Below are 26,481 nucleotides of genomic sequence, written 5' to 3'. Positions count from 1 at the left end.
CGGCGAAAAATTTCTTGAATGTTTACCTCACACCAAATTATTATGTTAAAGTCTTGCTTACAGTTACACAAACATTGTAAAAGCTGTATCAGAGTAAAGGTAAACACTTTTGAGAATCCGGTATGACTGTGACTTTGCTAATTTATCTCACACTTAATTTATCAAGCCTACCTGGGCAAGAGGACTAGTTGAGGAAGCAGGACAGAACATACTTGGCGTAGATTTCCATCTCGCTCCAACAGCAATCGTTTTACTTTAAGATGTGGTAATAGGCCTCAAATACCAATTGTCATTACGAAGTAAACATGTTTACCAGTAGTTGTTGTGTTTGTCTGTCTGATCATGTTAATTCTTATTGGCTTGGCATTTAAATGACGATCGTTGTGGAAAATCACTTTATAGCAGTGATTGTCTTCTAGACTACCTATTGTAGAACGTGTTAAGGATATGCGTTGTCATTTATTTCAATAAATAACTTTTCTTATGCTGAGGAAACCAATAAAGTTCCAAAAAAATCTAAATAACATTTTTCATACGTTAATTGTAATAAAAAACTGCTCAATTGTATGGAAAAATGTTGTCGGTTCCAGTAGTGACTATTACGCTAACGATTTCCGCAACGTCTCTGGATTAGGACCCGATAAAAATGACGAATAAAGTCTTGAGAGAATTTGCTCATTTATTTGGATAAAAATAGACTTCCTTCCTTACTTAAGTCACTTGACTTGCCTTATCTTGCGAATCTTGATGGTAGATATGCAATTCTTGGACCCATCGATCTTAAAGGCATCCTTGCAAAGATTTTCATTATAACTAACATGATATTACATAATATCGTTATCAAGTCAAGCGAAAACGCGATAGGTCTATACAATTTCAATATCAGACAAAAAAACAACAAGTTGGAAAGAGTTGCAATTTACTTTACCTACTCCCGATGAAGAAACACTTGAAACTGTTGCACTCTCTCTTCTTAAATATCCAACTTTACTAAATAAAATGTTTTAGTTAACTTTCTAATCGTTATAAACTGATACTACTGACCGAAACGTCGGAAAAGTACCTAGTAAAAGTGTAAAACCTTTTTGTAAGGGAAACTAAAAATAAAGAAGTTGTTACGGTCATGTGTTTCACCTCTTTTTCATGATAATGCAGCGTCGAAGACAGTGTAAACAGTTTTTTTGCAGGTAAGAGGTATTGAACTTGGTATTCCTACATCAAACTAATGTCCTCCCGTTTGAAGACTGTGAATGCATAGAGCAACCGAAAGAGGCTCACTTAGAAGTACTTAAAGAAAGATTTCTAAATAAGCGTCAAAGAACATACAACACTCAATTATTGGCTATAAATTTTGGGCGTTTGCACGTGAATGCAATGTTGATCTAGAATTAAGTTTGCATAAACTGTTACTATTACAACATTTTAATGTCTTTATTGATTTGTGCACGCTTGATTTTGCCATGACGAGTCTGCTAAGAGTTATCGACATTATAATAACTAGTTATTACTTCATACTAGACCAAACCTGACCAATGACCTCATCTAGAGACGGAAAGAGACTGTCAACAGCTGTCAAGGGACTGGTATTGAAGAATGTAGATGCTTTTGTAAATTACCTTCACGTCTTTAATATTCTGTCGATGGATTTGGGTTGTAGATATAGATTGTGAAATATTAATTGTAAACGAGGTAGTTATGATAATTCTATATGTAGTAGCCACTAGCCATATTCAATTAAAAATTGGAGACCATTAGGAACTATTATAAACTTGATGTTCCCTTGTGGAATAACATACTTCACCCGGTCTAATTCCATTTTAGGTCAGTCTGTCTGTCAATTTTAGTCAGTACCTAAGGAAATTTACCGTATAATCATGTACTTACAAAAATGAACGGCCGCGCCGTTGGCTAAAACGCCAAACGGATAATTAAATATCCTGCGGCAATGATCCACATATTTAAAGGTTATAGATTAAAAATTTCGCAGACAAATATATCTTTATTCAAGTACATAGGTACTGAATTTCACGCTCATCACAATAAAGAGGTGAAGCAGTTCTTAGTCTAGATTTCTATTTTTACCTTGAGATAAATGAGTTCCTTCGTAGTGTTGCGCTAACAAAGCCCACACCCTCCCTTGCGTCATGCTTTTATTTATTGTATTTTCGCATAACTTGACTATTGTAGATTAAGTTCTTAAATATTGCCTACCTTATAGAAAAAAGGCAGTAAAATTGTAGGATCAATATTGCTCGATTTCGACTCGTGACCCTGCGGCAGGGTTGCGACAGCTCATTATTAAGGACTCCGGTTGGGTCCGAAACTAGTCGGGAAATCGCGATAACTACGCTCGAGCAAACCGTTGCATATTATATGTATCTCTTGTATCTGATATTATCAAAATAATAGTATCAAACTTTCCAAGAGACTTAGATATAATATCACAATTATTTTACACCGAGAAATGACTACCTATCTAAAAACCTACGCTCCAAAATTCTAAGATCTGATTCGTAACTCGTAAGTCAACCTAATCAACATTAAACAGAGGCCGTAAGACCTGGAGAAAGAAACCCAAATCTCTAACCGCAAGCTTATTTGGAGAGTGCTAATGACACAGCCAATGCAATAGGACCTTGCCCAGAATAATAGGTAGGTAGATTACATAATTAAAAGTATTCTCATTGTTCTAGTTAGCGTGGGATGGCCCAAAACAAGTTGCGGTCATGCTTAAATTACGTAGACTATCATTAATTATATTTATTCAGCATTCAATACTAATATGATAATGAGAGCTTTGTTTTTGGCTTGTTTGAAGATGAATTCGTGGTACCTCGACCCTGACCTTTATAATGTCCTCGTGTCCAGATTTCTATGGTAAGATAAATTGAAGGCATTTGAGCGTCGCGTCGGCTGGTCATACAATATGGTACCTACTAGCTATGGTTCTAATATGTTTCGATTTCAACATCGATGGAAATAAGGTCAAGGCGGATCTAGCAGTTTTCTTTAAACAAAAAATAATAGGTCAAAACCTAAGGCTGAATAAACACCAGAGCTCAGGACAAAAATAAAAGCAGTAAATATTAAACAAGAAAAAATCGCAATGGCAATATATGGTTTCATGTTCAGGAAGTTAAATAAATAAATGAACAAATAGTTTTTTTTACATAAATAGTTAACAACACTTAGTCAGCCGCACGCGATGTATTTTCCGTGAGTTAACACACGATCTTAATATTAATCGCGATTAATAAAATTTTGCGCGGTTACTTAACCAATTATCCGTTAACATTCCACAACAATTGAGGGGCGTGTGCTGATCAAAAGTTAAGAATAAAAAAATATGAAAAGTCTATTAAGAATTTTAATAATATTATTGGTTTTTATTAGCGAAAACCGGTCCAGGGGGATCTGAATTTCGTCTATAAATACAAATAATGGTAGGTACAATTTTGAACCTCAGGCAGGAATGTCTGGCGCCGGCGATTCCTGGGTCATCATCTTCCAAAATTGTTTATTTGATATTTTCTCCGTTCGTAAAGTACCACACAAATAATGAGAAACTAATAAAATAAACAGGACAAAAGTACAACTGGCTCGCCAAACCTTTTGCAAAGTGAGAATTGCACAGAATCCCACGTCAACAACCGACCACGATTTTTGTCACTAAATAATTACTTCAAGTTACTAAGTAGGTGACGATTTGTTGTAAGTTCACCACTTATGTAAGGCTCATAGCAATAGATTGTAATCTCAAATGGGCGCTAATAGCTGCTGTATTACAGCACTTAAACTATGTGTTGATTTTGAAAGAAACGCCGCAAATATTATGAAATGAATTTACGTGATCGAATAGTGCTTGATTTTGTTAATAAATACCGTTTATGTAATTGGTAATGGTCTGTTTTCTAATGTCATTAATCGACTAAACAAAATAAGTTTCTCTATTTATATTTAATCGAGTTTGTCAAGGATCACAATCGTGGAACGAACTGTAACGCTGCTCCTGCATGATTTATATTAGCAATCAACAATCGCGCTTTTTTGCATTATTTTCCTTATCTAAGTTGCTGTAAATTAGACACAGATACACGTTGCCAAAACATATTTATGCCATGCAAAACTAATAAAACAAATGTTTAAAACGCTTTCATTCACGGGTCTTTGCGTTTTGTAAAGTACACTGAAGGGTCGTCCCGCATTTTTTCTAGCCTATAAAGGCAGGTACAGCAGGGGCAGAAATACAGGCGCAGGAACCTGGCTAGTTTAGACTTTTTCGTTATTTTTGAGTACACTGATTGGCTGTCTTTCGAACTTATGTTCTCATTATTTTCCTGACTGCACATAGCCTCATAAGCGTTAAAGTCGTGTTTGAATTTTCCTGGAAAGTCTTTAGATTCCTTTTCTTCGACTTTTGGTTCTTCTTTCTCAGGTTCCTGGTCCTGATCTTGGTCCTGGTCCTGCTCCCGCTCCCAAGACGTCAGTGGTAGGAGATATTCTTCTATATTGAAACTATGTTTAGAGGGAGGTTGGGATTGACGAATCAATGTCGCTAAATTTACCATAGAGGAACTGTCCGGCTGGTGGAGTCCATCCCCGGGTATGAGATTTCCTACCTTCTCTTTCAAATCACTGCTGGTCAGGCATAGTTTCATTCTAAGCACTGTGATATCGGAGTCGCTTGGCCATGATATAACATCTGGTAAAGGGCTCTTCTGCCGTTTGGAACGCAATTTTTTTATCTTTTTCTTATTGTCAACGTCAGACTTATTCTTAAACAAACCAGATTCCAAGCTTTTTGCTAAATTTGCTGAAACTGTGCTTTCTGATTCTGATGGAAGATTGAAAGCCACTTGCCGGACGTTAAAATTTCCGTTTGCTTTTTGTATATCTATGATATCCTCAATTTTTCTAATACTTTCATTGGGAGAATGAACGTTGAGATCCATTATAAAAAAATATTTTTGGCCATTTATTATTTTACAAATTTTTAACAATGTTATTGATCCAATCAGGATGGTTTACTATGACAGTAACTTATTAATTTTTGACTTTTAAAAATAAAACATACATGCAATAGAATAAAGTTCTCGTTGAAATTGCAAGTCCGTGAAACGCTTTAGTCAAACATAAAGCAAGGACTAAAAACCATTCATGTTACTGGAATGAGTCAACATTATGTACAGATCTAGGTATCACTACGACTATTAAAGTACCTCTTCAATAAACGATACTTTCATCATTACATACAGAAATACCGTTGAAGTGTCTACAGTATCAATTGTAAATCGGAACGTAACGTTGGCTGACAGAATCTGTCGCATCTGATGCGTTCCGAAAACCTGTGCATTATATTATTATATGGGTTCTTATTAATAATTCCCTTTTTTTAAACTGCTGCTATTGTATGTAAACACAATACCAAATTAAATTTGTTGTTTTCCTAAAAAAAAAAACAATCAACTCAAGATTTTAATAATAATCCGTGTTAAAGATTAGCCATGTCTTTTTAATCTGTGTTAGTCAGTTAGTGAACATGACATTTTTCTCAAATGTCATCACATCGCCCTATGGGGAAGGATGGTGTAATGTTTTCGCTCGATTAATTTTTAACTTTCTAATATGGAATCGAATAATACCGACGCCGATATTGGTGATAAGTGTAATTTAAACGGCGACTGTTCACCGACACCGAACAAACAATCCTTCGACTTGAATAACGCTAAAAATATTGATGACATCTCTACGCCTTCCGAGTTAAAATTTGATGAAGGTATTGTAAACAAAAAATGTGACAATTTGATTACTTCCTATCTGTTTATAAACTAGATATATTGGTCAATGAGATCAGTTACATTTTGGTATCCGTTTCCATTACGTTATTATTGAAAATGTAAGTGAAAGTCAGACTTGCATATTTCTGATGTCATATAAACTTTTTAGAACCTGATTATGAAGACCCAGATGTTAAGGAAAAAAAGAAAGATTTGGAGAAATGCCTAGAGAACCCGGACTGCGTAAACTTGGAACAATGGCAGAATTTTGCAAAAAGCAAAGCGGGATTGATTAGTGGTGAGTTAGGTTCAATTTGTTTATGTCTCAACTTACTAAGCAATACATCTTTCACGTATTTCCGTTTACATATACATAAATAATATTACATTTCTTGATATCTCATTACATTGTGATGCCGTGTAATTATTAATAAGATATGTATTATTATTTTTTTAAACCCACTTACCCATTTTCATTGACCTGTCAGTGTCACTTTGTAGATTGAACTTAATAGGTTGGATTGATTGCTATTAAAAAAATACATTTATGTGATATTTTAACTAAACATGTTGAAAGATGGCCAGAAATCTTTGCTTAGCTCAGTAGTTAGGCAATAGGCATTTTCAAAATTTAAAACTGTTATATGGTTACTATTCAACTTTAGAAAATACAATTTTAACACCTGACCTACACTCACAACCTATATCACTATACCTATAAAAAGTGGTTGTTATTTTTATGTGTTTGTATAATAATATTCAACAAGATTGTTTACCTTTATTTTTATATACCTAAACATATGACATTTTGGTAAAAGTATTTGTATTAAAGTATGTGATCAGAAATTATAAAACCTAAATGAGAATTTTGATAGTATGAGAATTAATGAATAAAAATATCTTTTTTACATAAAATGACTGATAATCCCAATGGTTCATTGTTTTTTGTTCAGGTTATTATGTCTTACCATTATAAATATTTTTTCTTACAACATAAAAAAATATTTATTAAATATTTAATGACAATTTGTTTGATACAGATGACTACAGAAGAAAAATATGGCCATTATTAGTTGGAGTGACGCAGGAAGAACTGACTGAACCTCCGTCCCTTGATGAACTGTCTACACACATAGAGTACAATCAGGTAAGAACACACCATACTTATTTCCATATCTTTATAAGTTACCTCTAAAGAAAATAGTGTTTTTTTTTTATTAAAGATATAAAGTATCTGTCTTTTGAGATTGTGCTATGTGCATCATGCATAAAAGTGTAAATGTTTTATGGTTGTAAGGGAATAGTATTTTCTATCAGTCTATGCTTACCCACTGCTGGCCAAATGCCTTCCCCATATCTTTGCACTGGACAGTTCTGTCCAGTTAAAACATTTTGTTAACAATAGATAAAATAGTATAATGTTTACCTCATGTTCATTGTAAATATACTTTGTTAAATACTAGTAACATCATAAAGAAAATATCAGAAATAAAATGAGTCATCAGCTAAAGAGTTTAAGAGAAAAGAGTATGTTTATAAGTGACATGTAGTATTTATTCAAGTTGCTGTATTATCAGTCACAACAATTCAATGCACTTATTATCATTGTGAGATATTCTATTGTAGTAATAACAACAATAATAGTCAGTATATTGAATTATAATGGTCCTTGTATTTTATAATAAGCTGGTTTTAGATGCATGTAATATTAACAGTTTAATTTTCAGCCAATAATAAACGTGTGAATTGCAGATAGAATTTTATTACTGTTTTTGATAAGATTGTAGCATGCAGATAGAACTTTTTTCAGTAGGCAAAACTAATTTAAATCTTAAAAAAGCATGCTGTTTGTCTATAATATGTCTCTGTATTTTTGTTATGAATCACATTTGGTTTAATTTTCATACAGCAATTTTCATTGCCTTTGACGAGTAAAAGATAACATTTTATAAAAAAAAGTTCATACCATACAAATGACGACTGTACGCGACGTAAAGCGGGTTCGATCCCCGCATGAGACAAGCGTATCTGGGATCACCAAACCTTGTTCTAAGTTCTAAGGTTGTCTTTTTGCATGTTATTTGAATGTGACAAAGTCCATGCTACAGGGATTCCTTAGACCTTACTTTAATACTAATAGTAGGTCGTCTTTGGCAGGTGGTGTTAGATGTAAATCGGTCGTTGAAGCGGTTTCCTCCAGGCATCCCGTACGAGCAGAGAGTGGCGCTGCAGGACCAGCTCACCGTGCTTATACTCCGAGTCATCATGAAGTATCCACATTTGAAGTACTATCAGGTCAGTCCCAAAAAGAAATAAGTGAAAGTGTGACTCCCGCATTATAGTTAGACGCGAAGAACCCCACATATGACTGTTGCGACTTGATAAACGTAATTTTAGTAAATTGACTAGTCCTTGGCCACCTCAAAGAAGGCCATGCACATTCCGGAATGGATCGGAAATAATGAACTATATTTAAAAAATAAGCAAAGTACAAGCCATTTGCGATCAATAGAAATGCGTGTCACTCAGGCAGTACAATTTGGTGACCAGACAATTCGCCTTTTCTAACATTGACAGGACGCAGGAACTTTCAATAAAACCAGTTATTAATATAAACTTGTAAGTAGTAGGTTTTGCGTTTTCGGCGCAATCGACTCTCGTCTCGTATGATTCAGATTGAGTCCGAATTAGAAGTTATTTATATAATTGACGTAAACTTTAACGAAAATAATTACCAAAGCACTCGGTCAAGTTTACGTAGCTATTTATATAATTATAAATAACGTATTGTTATGAATATATGCGTAATACATTATATCTTTATTATGATTCTATTCGTATTATAGTTGAAAATTCCTTAGCTCAATTTGTTATTATACTATATAGGACGCTGTTTCTGTTGTAGTTTCACGTTAGGTAGTCTAGGAGATAAATAAGCAACCGCAAACCGCAGTTCAAAACTCCGTATACAACGGCACGTATCAAATAACAAGTCTGTTTAATTTTCAACATTTTAGATTGCACTATCTAAAATATGAATGTTATAGTAAATATAGGACATCAAAAAGTAGTTATTTATTCACACCTGAACAATAGCTTAACTGTTTTGGGGCTTCCCATAAAAATAAAGGATCGATCGAATTAGTAAAACTATACCTCGTGACCTGAATATTGAATGTATTAATTCAATTAGGTTGATTGAATTGTATTTCATACAACTTAAATTATGTTCTGTCGTTAATTTTATTTAACATGTAATATAGACCATTAGACCATACGTTCGCCACTACGGTATGATTAATAAGATCAGAGCAATTTTGAAATATGTAACAAAAACGGGGAGAAGTTGCGTGGAACCAGGAAGTCTTAACAACCCTCTTGCTTGGGGTAAGCAAAGTAGTATGACTCATACCGGCTAATTATGCGTAGGTGCATCACCTCTCTTATAATCTATGGTCAAATGGGATACAATTTACAGCGCAGTATTCAAAGCCTTACTAACACGACTAAACCTAAGTTAGTCATAGTTAACGCCATTAAACAAACAAAGAAGGAAAGCGATGACATAACACTGACCTTGTACTGAACTTCTAACGTTATCAGTTACCTACACAAGGGTATAGACTACTTGTACGGTCAGCGACAAAAGTCTTTTAATATTATCAACTTCATCAACAACATCTTTAACTGCACCATCAACAAGCTTGTTCCGATTTTTTGTTTCGCAGCAAGATCATTATGGTTCATTGAAGTTCATTCTTAGGTTGTTCTTAGATCCATTGTATTTTGACTTTGTAAAATTGCTTGTAAGCCTAAATTTAAAAAAAAAAACGAAAATATTATTTAAACGCACTAAACACTCCTGCATAGCAGTTAAAAATACTGATACTGACGTAGAAGATATAATTAATTAATTGAGTTTTGTTACCGATTGTACTATGTATGTCAATCCTCGTCGACCGATACTCTCGTGATGTTTTCTATTATAGAGATTCTAATTTACTGGACTAAGATATGCAGATTTTATATTTGCATATAATAAAGCCATTGTTTATTCTGAAAAAGGCGAAGAAATGGAAATATCAAAGGGCAGTTGTTGTTATATTCTTATAATAGATGAGGAAATTCACACACATTTATAATCGTAATAGTAGAATAGTAAGTATAGGTGTCATGCTTTTATAGTTTTCTCGGTCAATGACCCGCACGCAACTTGAATGGTACTAAGGTATAATGGTTTAGGAAACTAATTCTAAATCGACCTGCCCAACTCTAAATGTTCGGGAAGTCAGTTTCCTGGCGGTAGGCTCGGAATGGTGGCAAACAATGCCCGGGTAATATTTATTACCTATGTTATTGAGTATCGAAATGATTCGTTGGGGTTTTTCATAAAAGTCATATTTTTCATTAATTTTTAAATTTGCGTTCTAATAGAAATCTTATGGGCTCTTTTAAAATCGACTCCCACACTAGGGGTTCAGTGGATTTGTTTTTTTTTTAATTCGTAGCTAGGTGGAAAAGTCTTTGCTATCAGCTGCAATACTTCATATATGCCTCCAGGGTTACCACGACGTGGCCATCACGCTGCTGCTGGTGTGCGGCGACCGCGCGTCGTTCCCGCTGCTGTGCCGGCTGTCGTACGGGCCGGGCGCGCCGCTCGCCCCCTTCATGCAGACCACCATGCAGCCCACGCAACACCTGCTCAACTACATGCTGCCCGTCGTCAGCAGGGCCGACAGGAAGCTCGCCGAGTGCTTAGACAAGTATGTTTATAAGAATCAGTATTGTTTTTATAAACTTGTTAGTATGAGTGGAAGAATTTGGGGGAGGCCTTTGCCCAGCAGTGTGACACAGTGGGCTAGAGAAAAAAAGTATGAGTCGGACTTCCAATACTGAGGGCATGATCGCTTCCTAAGTGGTCTAACTGTGTAGAAGAAACGTCTCAATTCCACACCATAGCACGCTTAAACAAACCTTCCAGATCAAATACATGAAATCGTCTTTTTAATTCTTTTAATTGACCATTCTCAGATCTTAAAATTAGCCTTAATCTCTAGCATGCTACACGCTATTTTACCGGTCGATAATTTAATATAGCTGACACTTTATTCTGATTTTATTTAGACCGAAGTAAGACCAAATCAGTTTTATATTCTTCCAAAAATGTCTACCGACTGTTCTACCCGTGGAGCACTTTAGTACACATCTAACTATTAAACATGTGTATTGTTCCAGAGCACAAGTGGGCACGATGTTCGCCCTGCCCTGGTACCTGACCTGGTTCGGGCACAGCCTCAACAAGTACACGGACGTGGTCCGGCTGTACGACTACTTCCTGTGCGCCCCGCCGCTGTTCCCCGTCTACGTGACGGCCGCCATCGTGCTCTACAGGGCTGATGAGGTCTACACGTGTGAATGTGATATGGCGATGCTGCATTGTTTGTTGTCCAGGGTAAGTTGCATTGTATTTCGTTGTCGGTGTTATAATACTAGAAGTAGTTTACAGTGCGCCTTCACTTGACGCCTCGCCCCATTACCCTCTCTCAAAATACTCAAAAACTTCTGTACACATATAACATTATTTCCAATAAACAATATTTAATCGAAATATACCCGTAGTCCTTAAAAAAAGCATTACCCCCCGGCAGACAGACAGAGATGCTTTGACATTTACAATATTAGTAGGATCGTAGTAGACTTTAAGATTCAATTAAACGTACTGGTATCTTTTGAGACGAAAAAGGTTTTGTCTAAAATAAAATACTTTACTGCTATGAAACAGTAATAATTTCGCCGTCCGAACGGTGTCAAAAATAATTGCTTGTCTATATCTATACTTCTATACTAGTATATAAAGCTGAAGAGTTTGTTTGTTTGAACGCGCTAATCTCAGGAACTATTGGTCCAAATTGAAAAATTCTTTTTGAGTTGAATAGAGCCTTAATCAATGAAGGCTTTAGGCTATAAACCATCACGCTGTGACTAATAGGAGCTAAGATACAATGGAAAATGTGAAAAAAAAACCGGGCAGGTATACCTAAATCATAACTTATATCTTCTACCCACGGGGACGAAGTCGCAGGCAACAGCTAGTTTAATATAATGTTATATTAATTCCAGTTACCAGACGACTTACCTTTCGAAGACATATTGGTGACCGCGAAGACGCTGTACGAGAATAACGATCCAACTGACCTCGAGCCGGAAGTGGCTGCGCTGGAGAGGAGAGAGTGAGTTAACTTTATTTGTATTCTTTTTTTCGTTTATTTGTGTAAAATCATATTTAAAATTCTTTGCTGAAACATTTCGCACGTGATTAGGTGATAATGAATTTATAATGTGAAGTTTGTGTGGTTTTAGACATTATTGATAAATTGATTTATTCCTATTAGGTTCGATTTCTAATTAAATTTGAAAATTGATCAAGTTCAAAAAAATAACAATTCTCTGGAAAGGTTTATTCATTCAGTTGGTGACTGTATTATCGGTAGTTTAACTTCAATGTTCATTATTATTATTTCTTGCTATAGCTGTAACAGAACAGAAGCACATAGTTCGAAAAAAAATCTTCTGTCTAACTATCACAGTTCATGCTTCGAGCTTTAGTACTGGAGTTCATTATAAGTCTGTGGACATCGACTACTAAAAACTGTTGTACAAATATTAATCTGTGGACACCGAACTCCAAAAATTGTTTTCAAATATTCGGAATGTCTGTTAACGATGTATATCTGTCCCCAGAGAGGAGCAGCGGCGCCTGGACGAGGAGCGCATGAAGCGGCGCCAGGCGGCGGCCCGCAGCCGCCACACGTCGCTCCCGGCCCGCCTGCGCCGCGCGCTGCCCGCGGCCGGGCGCCTGGTGTCGCGGCGCGGCGCGCTGGCGGCCGCCACGGTGCTGCTGGCGGTGTTCGTGTACTACCGCCCCGACCTGCTCTACAACAGGTAGCGCCACGCTTATCAGTTTGTCTTCTTCCGGCTCTAGGCGGCGCCAACGGGAACTGTCGGTATATACGTGGACACGCATCATCTTATCACATAAGTTCTTTTTGTGAATTAAAACTTAACTATTATTACTTTATTAATCATCAAGAAGTAAATAGTGTTGCCTATTTTCGATATTCGGTATACAACACGCATACTATAAGTTTTAAAGCAGGGCTTTGCTTGTCTGAATGAGATGCTACTACATGCTATAAAATTCACGCATTTCACTTTCACGATGACAACAAACCTGCTTTGACACTTATAGTACAAATTCAGATAAAAAAAATCTTAAACCACTCAATAATTTCCTCGTTTATTTCTTCTTTTTATATAATTCACGAAATATCGACAATTTCCCCTAGCGGCCTGTTAGCTGGCATCTCACACTGTCCAGTGCCATGTGGCGACTAACTAACTAACCTGCTTTGTTTTATGTACCTATACACTGCATCATATAGATCACATTTAAAACAATCATGCAGCAACAGTACTAACTACAATAACGTCACATACAAAATGAAATGAAGTCAATTTTAAGATTATAATTAATAATTAATTGTTCTTTATTACTGAGGGATACGTCCTCGCGTATTGACTGCAGTCATTTTTGTGTTAAAATGAGTCAGTAATTATTGTGTGTCTCAAAATCATAAATGTATGAATTTTGTAGAGTTAGTTAAAAAATGTGTTGTATAATTTGTTCTCTTTTAGTTAAACGTTGAAGTCATGAAGTGAATGATTTTAAGTTCAACTTCACCGCCACTAATGGCGCCCTCTATAAATGTTTGTTGTGATGACTTCTATCATAATTTGCTTATCATCACCGCCCATCAATAAACATACATAGCTTTTTTAAAATTAAATGAAATCACTCACTATTGCCTGCTATCAAAATAGCTAGAGTGTTGAATATTTGTATCATAAACAACAAAATACACAAACATGCCTAAATTCTTATTTTCTCTACTGCAGAACAAACACGCCCGCTTATATTTGGGACCTATTCGAACATTTCACAAAGAGCTGGCATGAGTGACGTTAGTTGTAGCTTTATGAGACTGGCTTGCAGTGTGGGAGTCATCGCTTTGCTTGGACGGCGGACAAACTGATGTTAGGCCGATGTAGGCTCTAACGCGTTAGGCATAAGGGATGTATTCGGGTAACCGTTGGGACGCGGCTTGCTAATGTTTATTGTGCGTTGTGGTATGGAGTGTTTTGGAACAAAGACTATTTGTGTTTGTCAGTGTTTCTCTATTGTTTCATGAACATTAGTTTTTTGTAAAAATAATTATGTAAATGTTAATTTAATGGTACTTTTGTTAAGAACATTTTTTATATTACTTTAGTTTAAACTAAAAGCAACTTGTATGTACAGCTCATGGTTCGCCTTCGTTCCTAAACATTTTATATCAATAAATAAGATTAGCCTGTTTGGCTAAGTGTTCGTAAATGTGTGCAAAATTGCTAGAAGATTACACTCGCATCGTGTTATGAATTACCGCCTGATGCAGTTGTTGTAAACCAAATTCACTCTTCAATGACAGATCATTTTATTTATTTCGATGTTTTTTGTGTTTTTGCCAAAAAACATGATTTACGCGTTAGTCAAACATGTTAATCTACGATGGTAGGCTAGAATAAGACTTAACGATGCCTTACATATGTAAGTGTACTATGTAACCAACTGTCGAATTGTTATACACTAACTTTTAATAATATTGCAGTTGAATTAAAAAGGTAATGAAAATTACAGAAAAAATATGTTAATTATTTGGAACCATCACACAAAACAACTGAATAATGGATCAAGAACTGTTTTCGTCTCAAAAATGAGTTTTGTTTATAATCGAAATAATAAAGATAAGGTTTTTATGAAGTTTTAACTAGAAGCTTTTCATACATACATTTTGTATGACCAATAAAAAGACGCTACTAAAAAATTAAGCGCTTTAAAAATTCAAGTAGTTAGGAAAGTGCACTGTTAATGAGTGTTTCCAATGGAGTCTCTCTGTACACAATCTGCATGGAATTTGTATGAAATGTTAAATAGTAGGAAGAGAACAAATACAATATAACATGTTACTAATAAAGATATAGAGTGTAGATGTGAATGTATGATTCGAAATATGTTATTTATTATGAGTTTTTGATAAGTATGGGAGTTGTAAATGCCTCTCCACATGTCTGCTAATTAACGCTACATAATTTGAAGATCTGTGTCCATTCAAATTAATGTTTATTCAGGATTCATGAATGTATATTTGTATATATCGCGGTTATTGAATCTATAATGAATTGTATATTTTTGTTGCATTGTTTTGGCTGAGGCATTTATGAATGAAACCCAAATTAAATTAGTTCATCGGATTGAAAATGAATGATAAAAAATAATTTTGCGTGGAACTTGGATTTTGGTTGAAAAAATGTGATATTTCCTTTTTTTTTTAATATTAGGTTAATATTGTTCATTCCTCGCTAGTTGGTATATCCTCACGACGTCGTGACCTTGAGAGGAATATAAGCATTTATTATTTACTGTTATTGTATGCACTCTAGAACTGAAAAACTAATGTTTGTTAAGGTTATTTAAATAGGAATGGTAAATATAAACGTTAAAAATAAAAAAAAAAGATTACCCCTAATACTCTAATCGTTATCACGTTGAATGTAATGTTAATTACGTTGTTCATTCATGGTTAAATAATTTGACAATGTGATTAATATTTCGTGGCAAACTGTACTATAAAGATTCTTTTTTATTTTTTCGGTTAAATCTTTTAGGGTCGTGTTATGCTACTTGTAGTCAGTTTTGATCACTCGCTCTTAGTACATACGCTAAAAGATATAACCTAAACGTCTCCGCGTGTAAATATTGTATGTATATAACATCCTAATATATGTGATTTCGTTATTTATATTGTTTGCAGTGTTCGTTGATGTTTTGTTCGTAATAATATGAAGAATATGTGATCGTGTGAATCTGGTTAAGGTGTAGGCTACTCTCATGAAAAGTCAAAATTGTTAATAATAAGTTACTGGGTGAAAAGTAACCAAAAGTTTTTTCCTAAAATGGCGGCTGATTTGTTCCCCTATTTTAAATTGAAATCTATCTATTGAATTTTTATGCCCTATTTTTGTAAAAATTATGTATCTAAAAATTACTTTAGTCATTAATATGGCTCTAAAATACAGATTATTTGGAATCACTAACCCTTAATAAATTAGTCACTTATATATGTATTTCTGTGAAGAAAAACAAGAATGTTGGTAGAACGTAAACTAAATTTGTATAAAATCAGCCGCTCTATAATAGTATTATGTATTAAGCTTTATTAGGGGCTATGTAAAGTGTATTTATTTCGTAAGATTATGTTTGCGAGAAAACATTTATATACCCAGAAATAAAATCGTTTTCATCTGTTTTTCAGTGATTTCGAATTTTCAGTTTTCTTTAGAAATTTAAATATCTGAAATTTGTTCGTACAATTTTCTGTGTGTATACATGTTTTGGTCGACGACTGTTCCGCTGTAGGATAGGCGAACGAATAATACCCCGGTAGGCCATACGGCTGATAATGGAATGCAAAGTTAAATACATTTTATTACTGAATACTGTGTTTTATTCGTAGACTAGATAATAATACCCGTGCTTCATAAAGTTTTATTTTGGAATTTGATCAATACTAGAAATAAAACTACTTTCAAACAGATACTTCGAGATCAACCGAATTGATCATATAAATCTTCGAAATCGAAATTTGAAAAAACTTACATAAAGAAAAAAAATTGACATTTCTACTACCCATCTATTCTGGCGTCGACGTCTGATCAGTGCGATTTATCTATTGAATTGTGTACGATACATCTTTAGAGTTTGAGCAACTGAGAAGAATTTTGGAAAATTGTGATATGATGCTAATTTTAGCAGTATACGCATAGCTATTTTGCACACAGATACGTGTTGAAAACCTGCTTTTACTAACACTTCCTTTTTTTAGAGCTGAATAATGTGAGCTTGTTAATTTTTTTTATTGGATATTCTATCAACGAATTAGGGAAGGCATAAGAGTTGTATGCTTTTTCATGAGCCCATACAAACATTCTATGGTGTGGTGGATCCAGTACAGGTGAAGGTATACCTCATTTATCTCAACTTAAGAGATGGCTAATATTATGATATCTTAATATTTAAAACTGGAAAATAAAATGTTTATTCTAAAGTGGCTTATAAAAACTTATTTTCAATATTTCAGAAGGCGAGAAAATGCACTGGAACTATAGATATTCACAATTAGTGTGAGAAGGGAATTAGGTGCAAATAAAATAAATAATATTTCTTGGGTAATTTTTATTTCATTCAACTCTCACTTACGCATTCATCTATAGTTTATGACAACCTACTATATTTCTATTTTGGAGCAAATAAATATAATGTTTGATGATAAATTCAGGAATTGTGTCATGGTTCAAGAAATTTTCAATTGTTGTAGTTTCTTATGAAGTGATACAATATCAATTATGATACAATTCGGGTATTAAAATACTTGTTTTATATAAAATAAACTTCTGTTATATATTTTCTATATGGAACTTTAAAAAATGACACAAAACCTAGAAGTTTCGGGCGATTTGAATTAGATCGTGACTGGCTGACTACAGAAATAGTTTAGTAGTACCTAGTATAGTACATAAAAATATAATTCTACTTATATCTAACTAGACACCTTTTTGCGCATGCACACTATTTCCACACAGTCATGTAGTTAACTTAAAAGTAAAAAATAATAATATTATTATCATAGTTTTGACAAGTCTATTAGACACCAAAAAGAAATACAGAAATTTATTATGAAATTAATCAACATATCTTTTCGCCAGGTTAGTTTGACGTAAAGAAATCCATACACCAATATAAAAATATTACATCATAATAAATAAACATATATTTATAAAACAATAAGCTTAAATTGAATAAAGGTAGTCTAGACGACTGTTTGCCTTATCTGTAGTATTTCAACAATAACAATTATGAGTTCATATATATTTTCGTGAGGATTCAACACTTTGGCAGGGCGCAAAGCACTTGACACGTTTGCATCTCGTGTCAGGTACAACTTAGCAATGAATATTAGATTTAGATTTTTTATAATCAAATAATATGAAATCATCCACTCCCTGCTTACACGTAAACTGTGTCCAATTACCGCAAAATGACACAGAAACAGGTTTTTTTGGTAACAAAATAAATTATTTTGGCTAGGATGAAGAGAGCATTATTTCAATAAACAATCCACATTCGCATTTGGTGCGTAGCTCATGAATAAAAAACGTGAGATTAACAGAATTTGTTAAAATATTTTACAACACGTTATGTTAGATTTTTACACAATTCAGTAAATGCATAAATAAATGTGTTACGTATTAATAGTTTCCAAATTAACACGTCGTGAAAGGAAGCAGTGACACAGACTTGGTAAGTCGTCTACGGAAGCCCAATTAATGACCAATAAATATATACTTCAAAATGTAATTTAACTGAACACATGCATATAGATTGTTTTTTATTTATTTTAAAACACACTAAGTTGTTGCTGGCAAAGTGACCATATAACAACAATATTGAGAAAAGTATAGTATTGCGCGAAGAAAAAATAGCCATACTTAATTATTTATTAAATGACGCAACGGTTCCTTACTTGTATTTATCGGGATTGCCGAACCGATGCATCTTTTAATAATGAATAATTCTTACGATAGTTTCTATAAAAATACTGTTTTCAGTATTTTTTTACGGGTTTTATGGTTAGAACCTGCATTTAGCTGTTGCTAAAAAAATATGTTCAAATATTTAAAATACTTCTGACAAGAAACCTTAGTTAGATGTAGACATAAACAAATGCAATTGCGTGTAAATTGTCATGGTGTGTGTATGAAAATAAATATGTTAAGTAAAGTATATCACAGCCGTTAAAGCTTGGCTTTGTCACTTAAACATATGAGGACGCTGAGGAAGTTACAGGAGCATTGTAAATATACTTTAAACCTTATCACTTACTACTAAGGTTCAATTTTCTATTGAAATACTAACTTTAACTTTTATATATTTTTAGCAGAGCTGTTTTGCGTCGACTATCTGCAGAAAGAGCGATGTAAATTTACTAATTAGGTTAAGTAGCTAAATACGCAGATTGACTTTGTAAACAGTGTATTGTAGAAAATACGACTAAACTTGTGTTAAAGCATCTAAGGTAACTGGCAAGTAAGATAATGGTTTTATTTATTATCTGAGCTGAAGATGTATTCCTACGATATTTTTATTCTTATACAGAGAAAACATTCACTATTCCCAAATAAAAGTCTTACATTTCTCTAGAATATCTTTAAATGAAATAAAATGTTTCATTATTTAGAGAGATAAGCGTTATTTCAAAGATACTTTTCCCTTTTTTATCCTTAATAACTAATTAAACTTACGGTACCCAGAACAAAGCATATTAGATTTTTTCAATGAAGGTCAAATGTTTATGTAACTTCATACATAAATTCTTTTCAATGAGTAATTTTGAGCAAGAGATTTCAATGACTAATGGTACAATCGTACAAACCTTTTGTAGGTTTGTATATGTAATGAAAGAGTTCGATGTAACTTTATTAAAATGTAGGTTTAAAGAGCAACCCCCGGTTTACGAGACATTACATCACAAAATAAGTATGAAACCATCTGATATCAGAAGATTACATTAATCAATTTCCAAATTCAGACATCCTTACAGTAACCGAGAGTGATCATGAAATAGAAGTTAGAAATTCTGCCGTTTCGAGCTTCATACTCTGATTTTCGCAGTGGTAGTCAAGATAGTCAACCAATATGCTTTACTTTTAACTCTAAGTAACAGAATTTGGTTACCAGTTCATCAACCTGCATGCTCTTCAGTTCTTCATGACGAGCTGTATATAGTCGATGACCCGTTGGTCGTGTAGTATCTTGAGATGCTCAGCGTTGGGCAGCGGCAGGGACTTGACGGGGTTCCCGTTGCGGAGGCTGCGCTTGCGCCAGTGCTCGCACGCGTTCAGAGAGCGCAGGTTCACTGTCCCGTCGCCGTCGCCCGTCGCCAGCGTCGGGTAGCCGTCCAGCCACGTGCCTGGCTTGTATACCAATCTATAAAAAACATTAAAAAAATTGATAGAATATTAAGCTAAATGATCATCATTACCAATACCAAAAAATAACTTTTTTAAAGTAGTCTAGTCTCTAGTAGCTATACATAATTATTATAAATATTTTAATTACGGCAAGCCCCTGGCCAGAGGCTTTACACCCTCTTGTACAATTTCTCAATATTATTTCATTCATAATACAATATAATATCATATCACAATATTTTACAATATTAAATGAGTGGCAGTTCGCTTAAACATTTTTTTATTATCTACCTCGTTAGTCTAACGACAGCTAAGTATGAGCACTATACCTTTCAACAGTAGAGATATTATATCCGTAGATGCAGTGCAGCTCGACGCCGGGCGCGCTGAAGTCCTTCGTGTACTTCTCCGTGTCCTTGCGCATCTCCCACGCGTCCGGCAGCTCCATGTCCCTGGAACAATATTACACTTACTGTTACTGCAAAGTGCGAACATTCATAATGTTACCACCTCGCCAATGATCATCTTACAAGATGAGCTGAGCTGTGATTCTCAAAAAACTTATATCTACCGGATTGGACTTTGTACGAGTGATGTGAATATTTTGAAACTCCCGATACGCTAAGAATTCTCATTTCAATATTTTGACTGCGAATTGAAGTTCAAGATATGTTAAATAAGGTGTCTTTTTCTTATACTCATACATAATAATAATTCAGTCATTATGTTTAATGACTTCACACCTAAATATTATCATGCGCGTGGTCTGTTGCCCACCGCGCCCCGTCCGGGTCGCTGACCTGCGCGGTAAGTATCTTACTTGTTCTTTATGATGTTTTATCAGTAATTTAACTCGGCAACTATTGAGACATAATATGTTGCTTACGGAGATCATTTTTAGTGTTTACTACTGCCATTTTCTATAAGCTTAGTCCTTGAATTGGGTGAAGCTTTGTGATCAAAGGTGCTGAAAAGGCGCAAGGAAGATTTATGGTTCAGGAAAACTGCTGTAGGAAATTCCTACAGGACGCCTATGTTATTTTGGACTCTATAGACATGGGCTAATACCATGCCAATAATAATATTCTTCCGGTTCCGGATTTCTTAAGGTTGGCAATCATTTGGACTATTCACAATCTGATCCCCGCTGCACGGAAGAGCGATCCAGTACTTATAGGTAGTTTTCCATTAGATGTTGACGTTCTTATATAATTAATTGCTGTATAGTACTCACGTAAACAGTTTCTGGAAGTCGTTGACGGTGTAGTTGTACTTGTCGGTCTGCACGAGCACCTCGGCGGGCTTCCAGAACAGCGGCGAGGGCAGCAGCCACGCCAGCGACGGGCACGTGATCTGCTGCGTGCGCATGATGCTCTCGCGGAGCATCAGGCTGCCCAGGTCGTCACCTGGAAACATACAAGTGGTAGTAGTAGGTTTAGGTAGTATCGTAGATAATAAATTTACGCGGTAGGGTTTAGGTGCAAAAAATCAGCTGCCTACCCACACTTCTACAAAGTCGATATTTTTCTTGTTTTCATATTGATGCTTTTCATGGCTAGTTACTAAATAAACGCTGTTTTAAGGCTTGTAGTCATGTCTCGCTGACGTCTACTATTTCAAACTGGCCGTAAATTAAATACGATGAGTTACTAAATTAATGGTTATAATTTTCCTTGTCTTAAGTATATCGTTTGCCCAGCTAATGCTTCGATGAATCTAGTCACAGTAAATTGTTGGTAATACCTAGAGTCTTGTTGGTAATGTTGAGTCACTATAGGAAAGTGAGTTGTAGTTGTATTAATTGTAAATACATATAACAACGTAACTTTCGTGTCAAAATTTATAGCTAATAGAGGAGTATCTATGATTAGGGATACATACAGCAGATATGAAGGTAGATTATCATTAGGATTGATATGCAAAGATGTGAGTTAATTATTCTGTTTACTTGTAGACTTTATATCAACTTACATAATTATTAGAATCAATACCGTAAAGTCAATAGAATGTCAGCCTTCAATCAAGGGAAATTGTTTGCAAATTCCATTACATAGTAAATTTAACGTCTTTACAATGGGAGCCTAATCAAACTGGACATTCTATTGTTGTACGGTCATGGCTTTTTACACTTAAATAGATTAATCATCATAATATGATTATGTCGAATTAATTTTAATTGCGGAAACGTGATATATATAGTTTCAATAACAAGGACACGAAACGACGGTTAAAGAATAACATTTGATTAATTATTTCATTGGTTTGTCCGTTTATGTCAACAAAATCACTCAATATAACAACCTCATCAAATATCAAATAATACATTCATGATCAATGATTCATAGTGTGGGGTCGTGATCGTCGTAAATAAAATGCGCGAACAGCAGGAAAGTGTCTGACAACGGCGATGTAGCAGACTGCGTCTTCCGTTACATCATGCGTCACAGAGTGATACATACTGTTTTGGAAACAACATTGTTTAGGATCGTTTATGGACACTGTTTACTACGGGAGGTAGTAGGAAAGTCAAATGTGGGCGAATATGTTTATTTTGTTAACCTTCGACTCAAAAAGAGGGGTGTTAAAGTTTGGAGTGCCTGTCTGATAGCCTGTCTATGTGTGGCATAGTAGCTGCCAAATTGAGCGATTTCAATTAAGTATTAGAGATGAATTATGCAGGCATGTTTGAAACTGAAAAAAATCGGTCGATTCATTTAAAAGTTGTGGGAGGTGAAAGATATTCCACTTGGCGGATTTTTTTATCTCGTTGACGAGGAATTATGTATACTAGTAACTCTTTAATTAGGATAGGTGCTGTTGTGGGAGAGGGATATAGCTACGAGTAGTTTAATACGCTGTCTGACTCAATAGTAACCATGACAACAGTAGGTACAGGGCCCCGCCGCCCGATTCTGCTATTTTACAATGGCCGATGAATTAATGGCAATTGGATTATACAGAACTCTGCCTTTATACACAACTTACGTATAAGAACAGAACTAGGTTAGGCTAATACAAGTTTATTAAACTATCTCGGCGCAAGCCTCCTTGAAGAATCCTATTGATATAATACAACTTCAAGAACATTTCCGCATGTAGTGGTGTATAGCGATTTGTGACGTCACACAAGTAGGTCAGCGCGTGTTTATCTGTGTTTTTATGTTCTTATTATAATCATATTAAAGATACTTCCGACTGTTATCGGTTTATTTTTATTTTAGTACAGACGATACCAAAAATAAACGAAGTAAAAGTGCGAAATCAACTCATGTATGTTGTGAATCATTTGCAATTCTAATACAGTTTAAATCTGTAAGAAATTTTGTAAATAAAAAGATTAACTTTATGAATATTTATGAATCCCTCAAAGTCACGAAACTTATATAAAAACAAAGTCTTTTGAACGTCTCGTAGGAACGTGTTAAATACCTCAAGTTACCAGACGTATATGTTATTTAATTATGCTTATTTGTTATAGCATAAGGTACATATGTCAATTTGACTCTTACGTTACCTATACTTCTTTATACTTATACACCAAGATACTTTCCTAAGCTAAAACCCGGAGTTCAAAAATATTCAAAATATACAGGTATTTCTAGCATACCGTTCAAACACAATACGAAATGTGACGAATGGTCAAATTAGTCTTTTTGGTTTCGGTATGCACTTTAATTATGTCAATGAATTAAAATACAAATACCATCAAAACTTAGCTATTAAGCAGCGAACAACAGGTTGTAAATTATAATCTAGTATGAAGTGGCAAAGAACAATACACTCTCAGACATCGACTTTAGATTTTAATACATGGACCTTTTACTTGCTGGTATAATTATTTTTGATTTAATATACCTAATAGTTTACTCACCAATAGCAAACACTTTGACAGCCTTCATGGAACCCCCCCAGGGTGTGGATAGCGAGATGAGCCTGCGGATGTACTGGTCCTTCCACTTCTGTGGCTGCAGCCGCAGGAAGTGCATGGCCATGAGCCCGCCCATGCTGTGCACCAGCAGCGTCACCGACGTCTTGTTGTTCTTGTTGTAGGTATCCTCGACTAACGTCTTCATATCCGTGAAGAAATTTGCATTCTCATCTGGAAATTTGTTGGAGGTTAATATGATGACAAAATGATTATATTTTTTTGGACATACATATCATAAGATGAAAATGTCAATTCCGGATCCGATCCAGCATTAGCCCCATATTTAGGAGTCCAGTTAGATCCAAAACCAGTCGAGCCATATGAACAACTTCGCGAGAATGAACCATAATAGCAAGACAGTAGGTGCTGGTTTCTAAGCTATAACTGGATAAGTGAATCGCTCACAGGTTCAGCTACGCTTTACGCGGTAGGTCCGTAAATGGGTGACCATCTTTGTCATAACGAGTTCCCCCGTGTTTCGGAAGGCACATTAAATTGTGGGTCCCGGCTGTTATTCATACATCTTTGACAGTCCGTACAGGTAGTCAGAAGCTTGAAAGTCTGCCAAACAGTCTAACCAAGGGGTATCGTGTTGCCCAGGTACCTGAGTTGACTAGGAGGTCAGATAGGCAGTCGCTCCTTGTAAAACAGTGGTACCAACATAGTTCGGAAAAGGCTAGGCCGATGATGATGATGAACAATTATAACAAATAATTATGATAAAATAAATCTTTCGATCATTTGAGAAGCTCCTGTTTAAAATTGTTATTAATTCCAGTGCTAATGATCATTACTCATACACTGTTGAAGTATTGTATTAATAAACTGTTTGAAAACAAAACATGTATCTATTTATATGTGTACAATGTATCACAACAGAATTTATACATTTTCTCAAGTTAACATAGTTTGATTACCACTCTTTATCTTATTTGTTCATTATATTATTCATAACTTAATAGCTAAGAATTAATGATCTGATCAAAGTAATAGAGATTGTTATGTAATACTTTCTATGAAAAGAAATTGGTAGCTGGTAAGTATCTTGATCTAAGAAGTGGGGCACAAATATGCCAATTAGGTAGCCAATTAAAACACTAAAAACCAAAATCACTTAACTATGTAGCTTTGTAAATACGTAAATTTTCCTTATTATTCAAATAACAATCACTAAAATTGAAACACATAATCTTATCATTTAGTAACAATAATATTGTTAATGTAAAAAACATTGTTTCTTACTTGGAGCTTTTCTAAAGTCATATGGAGCACCGATTATTGACACATTTCTCTGATAGCCAATCTTCACAAGAGAGTCAGCTATACTGTTGAAGTATGCTCCGCTGCTCTGGTGCGAGGGGTCCAGCCACTCCACAGGCTCTGGGTTCCCCCACCCCGGGACCCTGAGGTCCACTCCAGCGGGGTTTTTAGTTGTTCTTGTGACATTGTCATATTCTAACTTGAGGTTGTCCACCCAACAGTCAATGACAAAGGGCACTAACAACTCAAGGTTCAGCCATATGTTGAAGTAGTCCGGAGATGTTTTCGCACAGATGTAGTGCACAACACTGGTCTTGTTTAGTCTCGCCTCGAGTTGACTTCCTCCATCTCCTGGGACTGTGAGAGAACAAAAATAATTTTAATACTACATAAAAAGGTGTTTAAATTCAAGATGTGTTTCAATTTATTGAAAGTACTAACTTCATTTCCATATTATATCTTCAATTACAGATGTTTACAGTTGGAAATCATGCAAGTCATTTCAATCCTAAGAAATTATACAGTCATTAGAGTAAAGCTAGTTCCATAACAAAACATAACACCTGTAATAAGTATAATAGTGATGTTTACATTGAATGATAAAACAAGATCATTTTTAATATGTTTTATAATATTTTTGTTATATGGTTTCAGAAATCTAGTCAAGTTATGAAGGTTGTTAACAACACTATCTGGATTAAGGGAGCCATCAAAATGTTTGTTTACTGCAAAGATTTATATAAATCTATCTATTATAAAGTTATTACAGAGTGAAATTTCTAGAAAATAGCAATCAAATAAACAACAATACTTACTGAGGATTACAGGCGATAGACCCAGCGAATTCTGCGCAAGTAGACCGTAAATAAATAATACAAGAAAACTTATTTTAATACTCGTCATTTCCTTAAAAACGGAAACTATAACAATAATTGCGTAGCGTAAACAACACTTTTATGAATGCCTTTACGCAATTAACGATACGTCTGACCGCGGCCGATGTTTATAACTATTGGCCGAAGATTGCCGCAGTGGAGTTCAAGAGGTGTGCAGTGACGTAGCGGGATCGCACGATCGCAGCGGATCACACGATGATAACTTGAAATTGGCGGGGGTAACCGCACAACTGATAACGCGAGTTTAAAGCCGCGTAAACAGTCAGCTGGTGGCCGCTTGTGTCAACAACATTGTTTTGATCTTTGTTTCGAAATCAAAACACGGCCGCAAATACAGAACGACCTCACAAATTCACAATATTCCGGCAGGCCTTGCATGCACATAACATTCCGTTACTAGTTACACAGTGTAATTTGACACTTTAAAATAAAAACTTGCTTTTTAATTACATAAGTTCCTCTTTATGGATCTTACGTTGACAGAATTGTGTCG

General features: G+C 35.0%; 2 protein-coding genes across 2 annotated transcripts; one reads left to right on the top strand and one right to left on the bottom strand.

The window, feature by feature from the left end:
- Positions 1 to 5,535: 5,535 nt before the first annotated feature.
- Positions 5,536 to 17,106, top strand: LOC113493075 (TBC1 domain family member 20). Its single transcript, XM_026870888.1, has 9 exons — positions 5,536 to 5,776; positions 5,947 to 6,075; positions 6,818 to 6,924; positions 7,935 to 8,072; positions 10,338 to 10,540; positions 11,013 to 11,229; positions 11,898 to 12,007; positions 12,519 to 12,719; positions 17,015 to 17,106. Exons 1-9 carry the CDS (start codon positions 5,626 to 5,628, stop codon positions 17,040 to 17,042), a joined length of 1,284 nt encoding a protein of 427 aa, XP_026726689.1. The 5' UTR covers positions 5,536 to 5,625; the 3' UTR covers positions 17,043 to 17,106.
- Positions 17,095 to 26,336, bottom strand: LOC113493076 (group XV phospholipase A2-like). Its single transcript, XM_026870889.1, has 6 exons — positions 25,908 to 26,336; positions 25,075 to 25,449; positions 23,776 to 24,003; positions 21,139 to 21,310; positions 20,234 to 20,356; positions 17,095 to 19,920 (listed from the first exon to the last, which is right to left on the bottom strand). The coding sequence occupies exons 1-6, from the start codon at positions 25,993 to 25,995 to the stop codon at positions 19,692 to 19,694; spliced, it is 1,215 nt and encodes a 404-aa protein (XP_026726690.1). The 5' UTR covers positions 25,996 to 26,336; the 3' UTR covers positions 17,095 to 19,691.
- Between the last annotated feature and the right edge of the window lie 145 nt (positions 26,337 to 26,481).

Source organism: Trichoplusia ni, chromosome 4 (assembly GCF_003590095.1).
Source record: "Trichoplusia ni isolate ovarian cell line Hi5 chromosome 4, tn1, whole genome shotgun sequence".
Lineage (NCBI taxonomy): Eukaryota > Metazoa > Arthropoda > Insecta > Lepidoptera > Noctuidae > Trichoplusia > Trichoplusia ni.
This window is presented reverse-complemented; position numbering and strand designations above follow the sequence as displayed.